Consider the following 14,872-nt stretch of genomic DNA (forward strand, 5'->3'; position numbering starts at 1 on the left):
GTTCTCTGCAGCCACAGTGAGGAGGGGGCCCTGTCAGGCGAAGCGCCGGGAGAAAAGTCTTTCCCACTTCATTGGGCCACACCCTGGTCTGCTGCTGCCCTTCTAATGGCCAGAAGGGGAAGAACACACAAAAAAGAGCACCCATCCCTGTACACCCGTCTCAGGTTTAAGCTCCTGGCTCTGGGGAGACGTGCTCTCAAGTTTTTTCTGGAAGCAGTGGTAGAGACAGCAGCAGCAGACAGGACACATCGACCACGCCTGCAAGCACGCGCTCTTGGCGAGAAGCCAACAATGCAGCTCCCACAACAAAAATAGCTTCTCTTACTCTGTGGCCTGGAGTAAGCCCAGCAGCCCTGCTGGCCCCGGACAGGCCTCGGTCCTGCAGGGTCTGCCCCTCCTTCCCAGAGGCAGGCAAAACAGAGCCCCAGGAGGAGAGGTTTCTAGAACTGAAAGAAAGAGCAAAGAGCCTACGAAAACTGCAGTGGCCGAAGGTATGCCTGCACGGCTTAGTACTGAGAACCATGACGTCGGGGGCCAGGTTTTTTTTGTTATTTTTGTTTTTAATTTCAAAATCCAAGTAAATCTGAGATCAGAGATTCTTAGATGTTAGAACTGGAAGGATCTGTAGAGAACTAGTACAACTCCCTTATTAAAGAAGGAAAACAGAGGCTTATTTATTTTCTTGATTATAAAAGTAGCCACACCCACCATGCTTGAAAAACATGGAAAAGTTTAAAATTTTACTGATCTTGACGCGCAGACCCAGCGGCCATGGCTCGCGGGCCCAGCCACTCCGCGGCACGTGGGATCTTCCCGGACCGGGGCACGAACCCGTGTCCCCTGAATCGGCAGGCGGACTCTCAACCACTGCGCCACCAGGGAAGCCCCCTGATTTATTTTTAAACAGAGAAGGTGACTAAGGCCAACAAAGGTTAAGTCCTTCACTATGATTTTCAGCTAAGTGAGGGAGCCACAGCTGGATCTCGCACTCCTTTTTCAGGTCAAGATACCTTAAAAAATAAATATTCTGAAAGCAGTATTTGCTCATTGTAAAAGTTTAAGCAACATGGAAGTGTGTATAAATGTAAAGACCTCCTCTCCCCTGTCCCCCACTGGGAACAGCCTGTGTGTGTGCCCTCCCAACTCTTTTCCTGCATACATAGACTTAAAAAAAAGTGAAATGGGATCACACTGTACTCATTGTTCTGAAACCTTTTCCTTAATAGAAAAAGATTTAATAAGCCATTTTTCTAGACTATTTTGTCTAATTGATCCAATGTTTCTTCCAATACGTCAAACGTATACTTCCATATCATTACACACAGATCCACTCCATTCTTTTTTTTTTTTTTTGCGGTACGCAGGCCTCTCACTGCTGTGGCCTCTCCCGTTGCGGAGCACAGGCTCCGGACGCGCAGGCTCAGCGGCCATGGTTCACGGGCCCAGCCGCTCCGTGGCATGTGGGATCTTCCCGGACTGGGGCACGAACCCGCGTCCCCTGCATCGGCAGGCGGACTCTCAACCACTGCGCCACCAGGGAAGCCCGAAAAATGGTATTTTTGCAAAACTGAGTCTTTCCATCCATGAACATGGAATTTTTTTTCCCATTTATGCATGTCTTCTTTTACATACTTGGTAAGTTTTCCAGCTTTCTCTGGATAGGTCTTTCACATTTGAAGGGGAGAGGCTGCATACATACACATAGTACTAAGAGTTAGGGAACAGTCTGTAACCAGGAGACAATTTCTGCAAAAAGTATAATAGAAAGAGTGTATAACATGGTGGTGAAGAGCAAGGGCTCTGGACAGGAAACATGTGTCCAAAGACTGGCTCTGCTACTACAGAGCTGAGTAGCTTTGGCAAATTACTTAACCCTCTAACCCTCATTTTTTTCTCATCTGTAAAATGGATTCAAAAGATTGTTTAGAACTGAGCTGTCCAATACAGCCAGCCACTAGCTACATGTGACTATTTGGATTTAATTAAATTTAAAATTAAACAAAAGTAAAAATCCAGTTCTTTAGTTGCACTAGCCCCATTTCACATGTTCAGTGGCGACTGTACTGGACAGTGTAGACATAGATATCAGTCCATTATTGCAGAAAGGTCTGTTGGTTTAGGGGATCAAATGATATAAAGCATGCAAAAGGCTTAGCATAGATCCTCGTAAGCAACGAGTGCTCAGTAAGCATTAGCCAAGATTCTTTTATCTATCTATCTATTGGCTGCGTTGGGTCTTTGTTGCTGCGTGCAGGCTTTCTCTAGTTGTGGTGTGTGGGGGCTACTCTTTGTTGCGGTGCGCCGGCTTCTCATTGCGGTGGCTTCTGTTGCGGAGCACAGGTTCTAGGCAAGTGGGCTGCAGTAGTTGTGGCTCGCGGGCTGCAGTAGTTGTGGCTCACGGGCTCTAGAATGCAGGCTCAGTAGTTGTGGCGCATGGGCTTAGCTGCTCCACAGTATGTGGAATCTTCCCGGACCAGGGCTCGAACCTGTGTCCCCTGCATTGGCAGGCGGATTCTTAACCACTGCGCCACCAGGGAAGCCCCTAGGCAACATTCTTAAGAATAATGAAGCCACGGTGACGGTTCACGCAGCATTATTTACAACAGCCAAGCTATGGAAGAAATCTCAGTGTCCATTGACAGATGAATGGATAAAGAAGTGGTATATATACAATGGAATATTACTCAGCCATAAAACAAAACAAACAAACGTAACAAAACAGATACAGACTCATAGCTACAGAGAACAAACTGGTCGTTTGCTAGAGGGGAGAGGGGTGGAGGGATGGGCAAAATAGGTGAACGGGACTAAGAGGTACAAACTTTCAGTCACAAAATAAATAATTCACGGGGAAGTAATGTACAGCAGCAGTCCCCAACCTTTTCGGCACCAGGGACCAGTTTCGTGGAAGACAATTTTTTCCACGGACGGTGGGAGGAGGGGATGGTTTCGGGATGATTCAAGCGCATTACGTTTATTGTGCACTTTATTTCTATTATTATTATGTTGTAATATATAATGAAATAATTATACCACTCACCATAATGCTGACAGCAGGTGGAGCTCAGGCGGAAATGCGAGCGATGGGGAGCGGCTGTAAATACAGATGAAGCTTCGCTCGCCCGCCCGCCACTCACCTCCTGCTGTGCGGCCCGGTTCCTAACGGGCCATGGACCGGTACCAGTCCATGGCCCGGGGGTTGGGGACCCCTGATGTACAGCATGGGGAATATAGTCAATAATACTGTAATAACTTTGTATGGTGACTTATCATGGTGATTTTATAATGAATAGAAATATCGAATCACTATGCTGTACACCTGAAACTAATATAATGTTGTAAGTTAATTACACTTCAAATAAATAAATAAACAGAAGCAACAGTGAACCCATATTCTCAGCCACACCAATGACACACCACTTAGCTAAACGTAAGTTCAGGGGCAAAGAAGACTCAGTGATGTTCTCTGCTCTCAAGAACCAGTATCCTGTTCACCAGCTCATTAGCAGGTGGTTCCAAAGCCTATTCTTTAACCACTCTTTTACAGCAGGTTGATAAAAATTTTCCATTATCTCAGGGAACAAGGAGACCTTCAATCAATGTGACAACCCAGCACAGTTCTTGAGAGGAGCAGGAAGGCGAAAGGGACTGTCTCTGAGTCAGTGACGGGAGCGTTTGGGGAGCTCTGCCAACAGCTTGAGCTCACACTCCGGGAGCTGGTCAGAAAGCACCACATAAAGATGCACAGCTGAAGTCTTCTTCCCCCGCCATGGAGAGGCAGCTGCGAGGAGCCACTCACGGCACCAGGAAGGTCACAGGCTCTGAAAGTGGGAGGAGAGCAAACATCGAGGCCTCATTTGAGGGCCCCTGAGCAAGCGAATCAATGAAATGAGGATAATGGACAAATTTTACTCCAAGTTACTCTTCAGTGACACACAATACTTGCTGGTGGAGCTACCACTGGCTGTAATTAGAGCCATCATTTATTGAATGCTTGTTATGTGCACTAGGAAGGCAGCAGACAACTTGGATTTCTTTTTTTTTTTCGGTACATGGGCCTCTCACTGTTGTGGCCTCTCCCGTTGCAGAGCCCAGGCTCCGGACGCGCAGGCTCAGCGGCCATGGCTCACGGGCCCAGCCGCTCCGCGGCATGTGGGATCTTCCCAGACCGGGGCACGAACCTGTGTCCCCTGAATCGGCAGGCGGACTCTTAACCACTGCACCATCAGGGAAGCCCTACAACTTGGATTTGAATGTGGGCTCTGCTACCCACTCACTGTGTGGCCTTGGGCAAGTTACTTAACCTCTCCAAACTCAGTTTCCTGCTCTACAGCCCTACGGGTTGCGCGAGGGTTCAGATAATACCTTAGCTGTTTATCAAAGAGCACGATGCCTTGGAAACACTTCATAAATGTTAGCAGCTGTGATGACGTACTTCGCAAACACTACTTAACTTAATCATCACAGCAACCCCGTAAAGTAGGTCACAGAGCTAGTAAGTGGTGGAGGCAGATTTTAAAGCCAGGTCTTCTCATCCAACCTGGCTTCAAGATCCCCGAGTCAATGACGCAGATAAAGTGTTGTTCTAATATGCTGTTCTAATATGTTGTAGGAGAACCCAAGAAAGTGAAACGCACTCCCCTCTTTTTTAAGTCACAGGAACTAAAAAGCCCACAGTGCACATGAGACCAGTGTCTTCTGCAGCTCTGCTTCCTGGAAGATGGATGGAGGAGAAAGGCTGGTGTGGCTCCTTTAAGAAGAAAGCTTGCCTGCTCTCTCCATCCTTTTGCCCCATGTTGGCCTCTTCCCAACAGTGAGGAAGTGCACTGTTTGGTTAAATCAGCCACAGTTGCTCCAGGAGGAGCTTTCCTCACTTCTGGGAAGAAATTCATCCTGCTGATCAGACTGCCAAGTGGTTTTGAATGTTTCCTTTATGCCCATGAAAGTTTGGGGAAAAGGCTGAAAATTTCAGAATTAGTAGGGGTCTAGAGCAGGGGTCAGCAAACTATGGCCAGTGGGTCTGCCTCCTATTTTTGTAAATAAAGTTTTATTAAAACACAGCCACACCCATTTGTTTTGTATTATCTACAGCTGCTTTTGCACTATGATGGCAGAACTGAGTAGATGAGACAGAGGCTGTATAGCCTGCAGAACCTAAAGTATTTACTATCCAGCCCTTTATAGAAGGTTTGCCGACCTCTGGTCTAGAGCCTTAAGCAGAGGTGACAAGGAATGCACACCTGTTACAGGCTGGGCCAGGAGATGTCTCTCGCCCAATGCTCAGTTCAGCAGTGGCCAGAAGAGGAGGCGCGAGCCTTGAAGATTCATATATTTCAACAAAGATTTACTGAGCACCCACTATGAATACACCAGCTGCTATTCTTATACAGAAGTCCTGGCCCTTGTAAAATGTAAATCGTATGCAAATACATAATATAGTGCCAGGGATGAATAATGCTATATAAAAACAAAGCAGTGATCAGGGGTCTGTTATAAATATGGGGTCAGAGAAGATCTCACTGAGGAAATGACTACTGAGGTAACTAGGGGAAGAGCATTCTAGTTAGGACAGCATGTGCAAAGGTCCTGGGGCAGGGGCAACCGGAAGGAGACTGGTGTGGCAAGGATGTGAGTGATACGAGCTCAGAGAACAGCCAAGGGCCACATCATGTGCAGGTGTACAGGCTGTGGTAAAAGACTTGGCATTTCATTCCTAGTTTGATGGGAAGTTATTGGAAGTCACTGAAAACAGGGAGGTAATATAATCCAATATGTATGTTATGAGGCTGCTCTAGCATATGTGTGGTGTATATACGGACTCTGGAAGGCCAAGGTGGAGGCAGAGAGACTGGCTGGGAGGCTATCACCAGTGCGGATGGATAATGGAGGCTTGGAGCTGGCTGTAGCGGTGGAAGCAAAAAAGGGTTAGACTTAAGAGCTACTCTGCAGGTGGCGCCCCAGGGACTTACTGATGGATTAGCTGTGCGGAAGGAGAGAAAGAAAGCTGCCAAGGATGATTCTAAGGCTTTTGGTCTGAGCAACTGAACGGCAGTGCCCTTTCCAGATCAGGTGGAGCTCTGCGCCGGCCATGGTAAGTTTGAAACATCTATCAGGTATCTAAGTGGAGATGTCAAGGAGACAGTTGTACAAATGGGTCTGGAGTTCAGAGGGAGGTCAGCGCCATCAGCCTTTGGATGGTATTTAAAGTTGTGGAATTGGATGAGATCATCTTGGGAATGCAGAGAGAGGAGCATCTGAGCACTACGCCAGGGCGCTCCAGTGTCAGACCAGGGGTCCTCCCGCAGTCTGCACGACAGGGCCACTTGGGGAACTGGAGGAAAAGAACAATGCCCAGGCGCCTCTCTGGATCAACCGGAGCAGAAACTCTGGAGGCGGGGCCCAGGAACCAGCATTTCTTAGTAACACTCCCCAGATAATTCGAATGCCCAGCCAGGGCTGAGGATCACTGCTTTAGACTGAGAAGGTGCAGGCAGCAAGGCAGTGGACAACCCGGACAGTGTGTGCTCCAGAAGCTACATGAAGACAGTCTGCAGGGGGAGGGAACGATCAGTCCATCGGGTCACGTTTCCACATAAAGGGAGGGGCCGGGAACCTGGATGAAGAGCAATCGGGGTGAAGAGAGAGGGAAGAAAGCCTGGGAGGAGTCCGCCACGGAGAGTCAGAGCTTTTTTGGGACCTGTTTCAAGCAAATGAGGTATTTGTAAACTGACATTGATGAGGCAAGTGGAACTTGAAAACAGGAGATGTTTGATGACACGGGGTAAAAATTATTATTAAATTTGGTTAGAAGAGAGAAAGGAGAAGGAAGGAAGGAAAAAAGAGAAGACAGCAATACAGAAAACTCCTTTGATCGGCTTTGCCAAAAAGGTGGCAGGAAAATAGGGGTGGAGTAAAGGAGCCAAGTCCTTGAACAGGAAAGACGGGGTGGGATCCACTGCCCAGGGTAGGGGTGGCCACAGATGGGAGCCCAGGTGGGCTGGTGAGCTTGATGGAGGGAGGGTGAAAAAATTCTCATGGGAAGAAAATTTAAAAATAAGCAAGGCAGGGCTTCCCTGGTGGTGCAGTGGTTAGGAATCCGCCTGTTGAGGCAGGGGAGACGGGTTCGAGCCCTGGTCTGCGAAGATCCCACATGCTGCAGAGCAACTAAGCCCATGCGCCACAACTACTGAGGCTGAGCTCTAGAGCCCATGAGCCACAACTACTGAGCCCACGTGTCACAACTACGGAAGTCCGTGCACCTGGAGCCTGTGCTCCACAACAAGAGAAGCCACTGCAATGAGAAGCCCACGCACCGCAAGGGAGAGTAGCCCACCCGCTCGCCGCAACTAGAGAAAGCCCGCGCACAGCAATGAAGACCCAACACAGCCAAACATAAATAAATTTTTTTTTTTAATTAAAAAAACAATAAGCAAGGCCCGCTGAGAATGAAGAGAGAGAGAATAAGATTTAAAATTGTTTTTAGGGCTTCCCTGGTGGTGCAGTGGTTAAGAATCTGCCTGTCGATGCAGGGGACACGGGCTCGAGCCCTGGTCCGGGAAGATCCCACATGTCGTGGAGCAACTAAGCCCACGAACCGCAACTACTGAGCCTGCACCCTAGAGCCCGTGAGCCACAACTACTGAGCCTGTGCTGTAGAGCCCGCAAGCCACAACTACTGAGCCTGTGTTCTAGAGCCTGTGAGCCACAACTACTGAAGGCCACCGCAATGAGACGCCCACACACCTCAACGAAAAGTAGCCCCCGCTCACAGCAACAAAGACCCAACACAGCCAAAAATAAAGAAAGAAATTTATTTTTAAAAAATTGTTTTTGAAGCCATGGTTTCCTGAGAGTCCTTGAACTCAGGCCTCATCTCCAAGTCATGCTCCCAGGCCACACCCGGACCGGCTAAGCTGCTCTTCTCTCCCTGTTCCCGGTTCTCCGGGTGCACTTGGGCACCCAGGCCAGGAAGAGCTGGGTTCAGCTCACCCCAGACTCTCACGGCCAGGAGGCCGGTGCTCCCTGCTGAGCCCTCTGGGAAAACTGGCCATCACGAGACTGTGCCAGGCCCCGTGGCTGCAGGGACATGGGGGTGGCGCACTTCCGCAAGCCAAGAAATGCCTGACTCCGGGCATTTTAATCAGGGTTAGTCCCACTCTCTGCTTGGAGCTGCCACAGCCGGGCCCTCTCAGTCTTGTCTCTCTCCTGGACGCATAACCATGAAACAATTTCTAGTTCTATGGTCGGTACCAAGAAATCCTTCCAGAATGGGTCCCTAATAGGTAACTCCACGGCAGCTGTGAAAGATTAACAACGGCCAAGTGAAAATGAGCTGGTTGCAGGGGCCCTCCTTTCCTCCTCCCTGGTCAGCTGAGACCAAAGAGGCTGTGATGCTGCTCAGCAAACAGCCGGGGATCTGAAATCTCACTCTGCTCACCGTCTGTACTGGGGCGGGCGGGGTGGGGTGGGGGGCTCCGCACGCCTAGGTTTACAGAGCAGGAGAAAAGTCCCTGCCCCGACAAAGGCAGGAGAGTCTGTGAGGCCGGACAGACCCAGGCTGGCGACACGCCCGTGTGAGCCGCCCAACCACTTAGGGGCTCACTGCTGGGCCTGCTGCATCCCTGGCGGAGGACACGGACCTTGAACACAGGAGAGTCTCCCGCTGCTCAGGGAGGAGGTCGCCGCGTACCAGCAGCTGCTCTACTGGCTCCACGGAGACCAGATGTATTTAGACGACAGAGTATTTAGAACAGCCTCCCCAGTGCAGGCCTAGGAAGTAGAAATCCAAAAGCAGAAAAGACCCCAGCTGAAGAGAGGTGGACTGCCAGCCGACCTCAGAGCACCTCTTTTACAAATTAAACCAAAGATGGCCCCGGTTACACGAGCTCAACTCCAACTTGGAGCCACCCTGAGCTGCAGGACCCACTTGGACACCTCATCCCAGGGCTGCCTCTCACCGGCTGCAGCTGGGGTGCGGCATGGGTGAGGGACGAGGCCTGTGGGAAGTGGGAGGTCTCTGCCCACCTTACCTTTGGAATTCTAGCCACCGTGGGGCCCCTGCTGGGTCAAGCTGCACCTGTGGGCCTCGCGGACACTTGCTCTTCTTTCTGAGGCAGACCCTCCGAGGACAGGCAGAGGTCAAACTGTGTGATACCATTTATTACTTCTGGGGTTAGGATGTCCCCAAACCTGGATGCCTGGATGCCCCCAGGGAGAGGGACCCCACGAGGGCTCGTCCATGGCAGACACGGCTAAAGAAGGGTTGGTGCGGCCACCGAATCAACGTCCCCACCCTGATGCCGCACCAGTAGTTTGCATTGGCTTCAGACACAGACTCTCATGGATCTGAAGAGAAGGCCAGTGCTCACCACCCTTCCTCTCAAAAATAAATGTAAACAAATAAATAAATAATAAGGCAGGCAGGCTGGAGTCTTTTAAATCTTAGCAAAGCTTCTTAAAAACAATAATGCCGGGACTTCCCTGGTGGCGCAGTGGTTAAGAATCTGCCTGCCAATGTAGGCGACACGGGTTCGAGCCCTGGTCCAGGAAGATCCCACATGCCGCGGAGCAACTAAGCCCGTGTGCCACAACTACTGAGCCCGAGTGCCACAACTACTGAGCCCGCGTGTCTAGAGCCCGTGCTCTGCAACAAGAGAAGCCACCACAATGAGAAGCCCACACACCACAACGAATAGTAGCCCCTGCTCGCCGCAACTAGAGAAAGCCTGCACGTAGCAACGAAGACCCAACGCAGCCAAAAATAAATAAATAAATAAATTTAAAAAAAGAACAATAATGCCTGCTTTACATGATTCAAGGAAAGGAAGGCTACTGTCGACAGCATTTCTGGAAAGACTCTCCATTGGAATCGAAGACAAGGCTGGGCGCTGGCCAGGATGAAGAATTTCAGAATCTAAGGGCATAAGAGCCCTTAGAAATCACCAGTGGTTCGAGGATGGAGTAGAATCCTGTGTGTGGCGTGTTTTTTCAGGCTGTTGCTTGGCTTCCAGGTCTCTGGTGTTTGCGCAGGGACCTCTCGGGAGGGCCTCTTACCGTCTTCCTCTCCTGGAGCCTCTCATTCAGGAGGGTGTGGGGGGCAGTTAGAGTGAGCAAGGGAGAGGCTCTCAGTGAATGGAACTTTAACTACTGAATGCACTGAAAATCAGAAAAATAATCACTTAGCCAGAACCCTCATCTCATGGGTCTGGGAGGCTGGGGCCCAGGGAAGTGAAGACGCTTCCTGCACCTCCTGGTTTTGTCCAGTGGTCCTTCTGCTTTACTGCAGCGTCTTGGCCCGGTGTGCTCAGATACCACAGAGGTAGCTATTCCTGGAGCCCCTTCTGCTTCCATCCTCCCTGGGGATAAAGTGAAGGTCAGGGGCACCTGCTGTGACCATCCGGAAAGTGCTCATCCCAGCGTCTTACTGAGGAGGACAGAGCAGTAGGGGTCTTGGGCCACTCCCAGGGCTCTATCGAATGGGAGCTGGGAGTTTAGGGGGGCGACGTCGGGAAGGTTCCAGCCACTTCCTTCCTAGACAACATGAGAATGTCCACAGAAGCTAAGGCCCACTGGGTGTCCACGGCTCCACCAACCCCAGGCAACCGCAATGTTTCTGACTCATTCTCCTCATTTTAAAATCCCTCACCTGAGATCCCACCCTACCTTAGCCTGGAAAATAGCTCATTCCCAATGACAATCAATTATAGTCGATTATAGAACTAGAGAACCCAGGCATCACCTCTGCACAAGAACCAGTCAGAGATCCTGCCATTCAGAAACGACGGGCCTGGTTTCTCGGTGGGCATGAAAAACACAGTCCTGCAGCCCATGCCCCTGCCCGGGAAAGGCCTGTGCCCAGGCTGGTGGCATCCTGGGACTGACTGGCACCACCCCATGTAGGGCTGCCATAAAGGGTGCGCTGTTTGTTTACCATGGCCTGCATCGTTCCTGAAGCAAGTTGGGTGAAATCAACACTTCTTAACCGTTCATTTGCCACTAAATACACCCAATTATACAGCTTTCGTTCCCACCTCCCAAATCACTGCTCATTAGCCCCTTTGCTGGAGTTGGCAGGCTCTCTGCCTAGCTCTGCTGAAAGATATACTAGGGAAAAGATGAAAAAAGCAGGTAATTGGGAATTCCCTGGCGGTCCAGCGGTTGGGACTCCGTGCTTCCACTGCAGGGGACCTGGGTTCAAACCCTGGTCAGGGAACTAGGATCCCACAAGGCGCGCGTGGCACGGCCCAAAGGAAAAAAAAAAAAGCAGGTACTTGGATTATCCATGGATTTCATTTTTTGCGCTTTCTCTGGGGTGTTGGAACGATGACAGCAGGAGGGGACTAGCCTAGCTGGGCACAGATCTCTTGGTAACTGGGTACTTTGACAGAATATGGTTTCCAAAAGCAATTAAATGCTCCTCTTCCTGGCAGGGGAGTGTCCCAGCCCCGAGGTACTACGATTGTTCTGCCTCTGAACTCAGCACAGCGTTGACCTCTGATGGAGGGACCAAGGGCTCCTTTCAGAGTGGAGAGGAAAAGGTAAGAGGCCCTCCCGAGAGGTCCCTGGGCAAACACCAGAGACCTAGAAGCCAACCAATGGCCTGAAAGAACACGCCGCAGGCAGGATTCTACTCCATCCTTGTACGCTGCGATGGAAGCCGAAGCTGGCAGGGCCCCCGCTCTCTGTTTTCTGAGCGCTCACATTCAGTGTTGTGTGTAGCACCGGCGGGAGGAGGGAGGGAGTTTTTCAAAGCCTCATTTTACTCAGTCTTCCAAAGCCTGGGAGCCTTCACTGGCTGTGTTCATCTTTCACTTCCCTCTTCCTCCGCCGAACCTGCAATGTCCCCCACCCAGACAACCATACCGTTGCTGAGGAAAATGGCCATCCAGTCACTGTCTAAATCACGACTTAGGTTGAGAGGTGAGACAGTCAGAGACTTTGGAGGCTGAAGGTGTAAATACAGGGTCAGGAAGTGTGCCGAGAGCACCATGGATAGGTTCCTGAAGGACACGTGGGAGGGCCTGGGGCAGGGCACACACCCCATCCGCTGTGATTTGTTTAACGCTGGTCTGTCTTCTAGAGTGTCAGCCCCGAGGGGGCAGGGGCTTGGTGGGCTCTGTTCACTGCTGATTCCTAGTGACTGGACGGGTGCCCAGCACAACACAGGCACCCATTTGTTAAGTGAACGGGTGGTTTTATAGAGGACTGGCCCACAAGACTGACCTGTGGGGATGGATTATCTGTTATAATTTCAAGACAGACATGATGGAGACGGAAAAGGCTCAGAGAAATGGAAAGAGCGAGAGCGAGAAACATGGTTCAGGTCCAGACCTGCCCCTTATGAGGGTTAGAATGTTGGGCGCGTTACTTTTCTAAACCTCACTTCCCTCGTGTATTAAACAGGGATCGTGAGCCATCCTGCAAGTCTGCTGTGAGCCTGACTGAGGAAGTGTGTGTGAACAGCAGGTGGTGAATGCATTAAGTGTACGGATTCTGCTACGATCACTCCCCTTCCTGTTAGCGTGTCTGGGCATTTCACGCCTCAGTAGTCTGTAACACCAAAAATACAGAACTTAGGGTGAACAGAAGTTGACTACTTTCAAAAGTTAAGTGTGGATTTCAAGTCTACATTAGCCCTTCCCTTGCTCTTACATGTTACTGGGTTTCTTAGACTCTTTTAGCTCTAACTCTTAAGTACAGATAGCCAGGGAGGAGGGGCGATTATAGGAAAGGACCACTTCCTTCCTTATACATTTCTATAATGTTTGTGACTACTTAGAAGCAAAAGGAATAAAGATGAATTACAAATACATAAGATGGGAGAATGTCTCTGTGGCAGAACCAGTTGCTTTGCTAGAAAGACAGAGGAGATGCTCTTGGAACCCTAGGTAGTCATAACAACCAACAGATCAATGACCTAAACTCTCAGCTCCAGCCAAATGGACTCTCCCAGAAACTGTCCTTCTTCCCCTGCCTCAAATGGAAGTTCTAGGACATCGAGACATCAAGCAAGCAGCAATGAGGAGGAGGACAGGGCTGGAAAGGAACGGTCACCCAAACCCGCCCCAGGGAGGAGAGCTCTGGGCCCAGGGTCGCTTACTTCGCCTTGTACTGGGGCGGGGGGCGGGGGGGGGGTCCCTGCTCCATCAGCACTGAGGTCACCCGGGAGAACTTTCATTTTTTTTAAAAATTTATTTATTTATATTTATTTTTGGCTGTGTTGGGTCTTCGTTTCTGTGTGAGGGCTTTCTCCAGTTGCGGCAAGCGGGGGCCACTCTTCATCGCGGTGCGCAGGCCTCTCACTATCGCGGCCTCTCCTGTTGCGGAGCACAAGCTCCAGACGCACAGGCTCAGTAGTTGTGGCTCACGGGCCTAGTTGCTCCGCGGCATGTGGGATCCCCCCAGACCAGGGCTCAAACCCATGTCCCCTGCATTGGCAGGCAGATTCTCAACCACTGCGCCACCAGGGAAGCCCCCGGGAGAGCTTTTTATCGAAGGGGGAAAAGGCCCGTTGCTTTCCTTGGACATAAGGGCACTGCCAGCCTCAGTGGCACCACACTCTCCTTGCCATGGTGGCAAATCCTGATGCCAGAGATGAGCCCTGAAGACTCAAGGGGGGAGAATGACCCACCCAGAGCGCCCCCAGCACCTACAAACGCCAGCTTTCTCCTTCCACAATGCTCGCACCCAGAATACCTGCTCCTTTCTCTCCACGTGGAAACGTCTTGACCACTCCACCCTCATTCAGCATTAGCTTTTAGGCCTGACGTTTCTGTCAGCCATTGGCAGCCTTTCAATCTTGCCGGGAAATTTCTTTTCCCAACGGGCTCCAGCCGGATGAGCTTTGAGGGGGACCCACAGGAATCGCCACTGCTCCCTCCGAAACTCCGTGTGTCCACTGTGATTACACAGACGGCTGGGGCCCACCCCGACTGAACGGAGCTGCCGCTGCCTGATGCAGACCTGTTTCTGCCTGGCCTCCAGTCATCAAACGGGGCCTTTCGAGGTGGATGAGCCTGATGCTAGAGCCAAGGCACGGAGGAGAAAGAGAGGGCCCGGGGTGTCCTGTGATGGGGTGGAAAGGACCACAATGTCACCAGCCTGCAAACAGAGCCCTAACATCAGAGAAGCATCTTGCAAAAGGAGAACCAGAGTAAAGCTCAGGCAGGGCTCAGAAAAACCAGTGACCGCTTCTCCACTAGCGTCTCATGCTGGGCCTGGGTGGGGTCACTCGGGGGGTCAGGGGCACACCTAAGTGGTTCCTGCTTGGAACCACTCATCCCTCTCTAGGCAGCCTCCGTGATGTGAGAGCGGAGAGGAGGAGAGAGCTACTGCCAACCTCAGGACTCGGGCAGGGGAGGGGGAGCCCTTAGCACTTCTGTTTATAAAATGTGTGTGTGGATACTTACTATTTTATCGAGCTCTTTGCCCAGGTGACTCAGGTCATCAGGGGTTTTCAGAATGCTTAAGATTTTAAAACTCTTAAGAGTTTTTCCATGAAGCCAAGAGAACAAAACTATTGATTGAAATCAAATGGTCAGTGTAATTCCCACATAGATCTAACTACCACGCCCTCTCTGGGAAAGAGCTGCCCTAGCTCATTTTTAATGTACTGGCAGATCTAACCTCTCTGGTGGAGTGGAAAAATGGGCGCAAAGAGCCCACCACCGGACCCAGCCGTTTCAGCTGCACTGCCAGGCAAGGCTGAACAGCTGCAGCTCTTAGACCAGCGTCAGCAGACCCCGCTCGGGAGACCCCCGCTCAACGCAAGGTATGCCTGGCCGGAAATAGAAGGCCACTCAGAGCCCAGCCCGGTGGGGCAACCCGCCCAGACTGAGGGCGCTGGGGACCTGGGTTGTCCTCTGTGAGAGAA

General features: G+C 50.9%; 1 protein-coding gene across 3 annotated transcripts in view; it reads right to left on the reverse strand.

Moving 5' to 3' along the window:
• PLEKHM2 (pleckstrin homology and RUN domain containing M2) overlaps positions 1 to 14,872 on the reverse strand; it is a 38,113-nt gene that overhangs the window by 16,928 nt on the left and 6,313 nt on the right. For 2 of the 3 annotated variants that reach the window (XM_073795576.1, XM_073795571.1), the window contains exon 3: positions 14,409 to 14,515. The exons of the other annotated variant lie outside the window; for it this stretch is intronic. In XM_073795576.1, the coding sequence (XP_073651677.1) occupies positions 14,409 to 14,515 (107 nt within the window). The remainder of the gene's footprint in view (positions 1 to 14,408; positions 14,516 to 14,872) is intronic. 3 annotated transcript variants of the gene reach the window in all.

This window comes from Tursiops truncatus, chromosome 1 (assembly GCF_011762595.2).
Source record: "Tursiops truncatus isolate mTurTru1 chromosome 1, mTurTru1.mat.Y, whole genome shotgun sequence".
NCBI lineage: Eukaryota > Metazoa > Chordata > Mammalia > Artiodactyla > Delphinidae > Tursiops > Tursiops truncatus.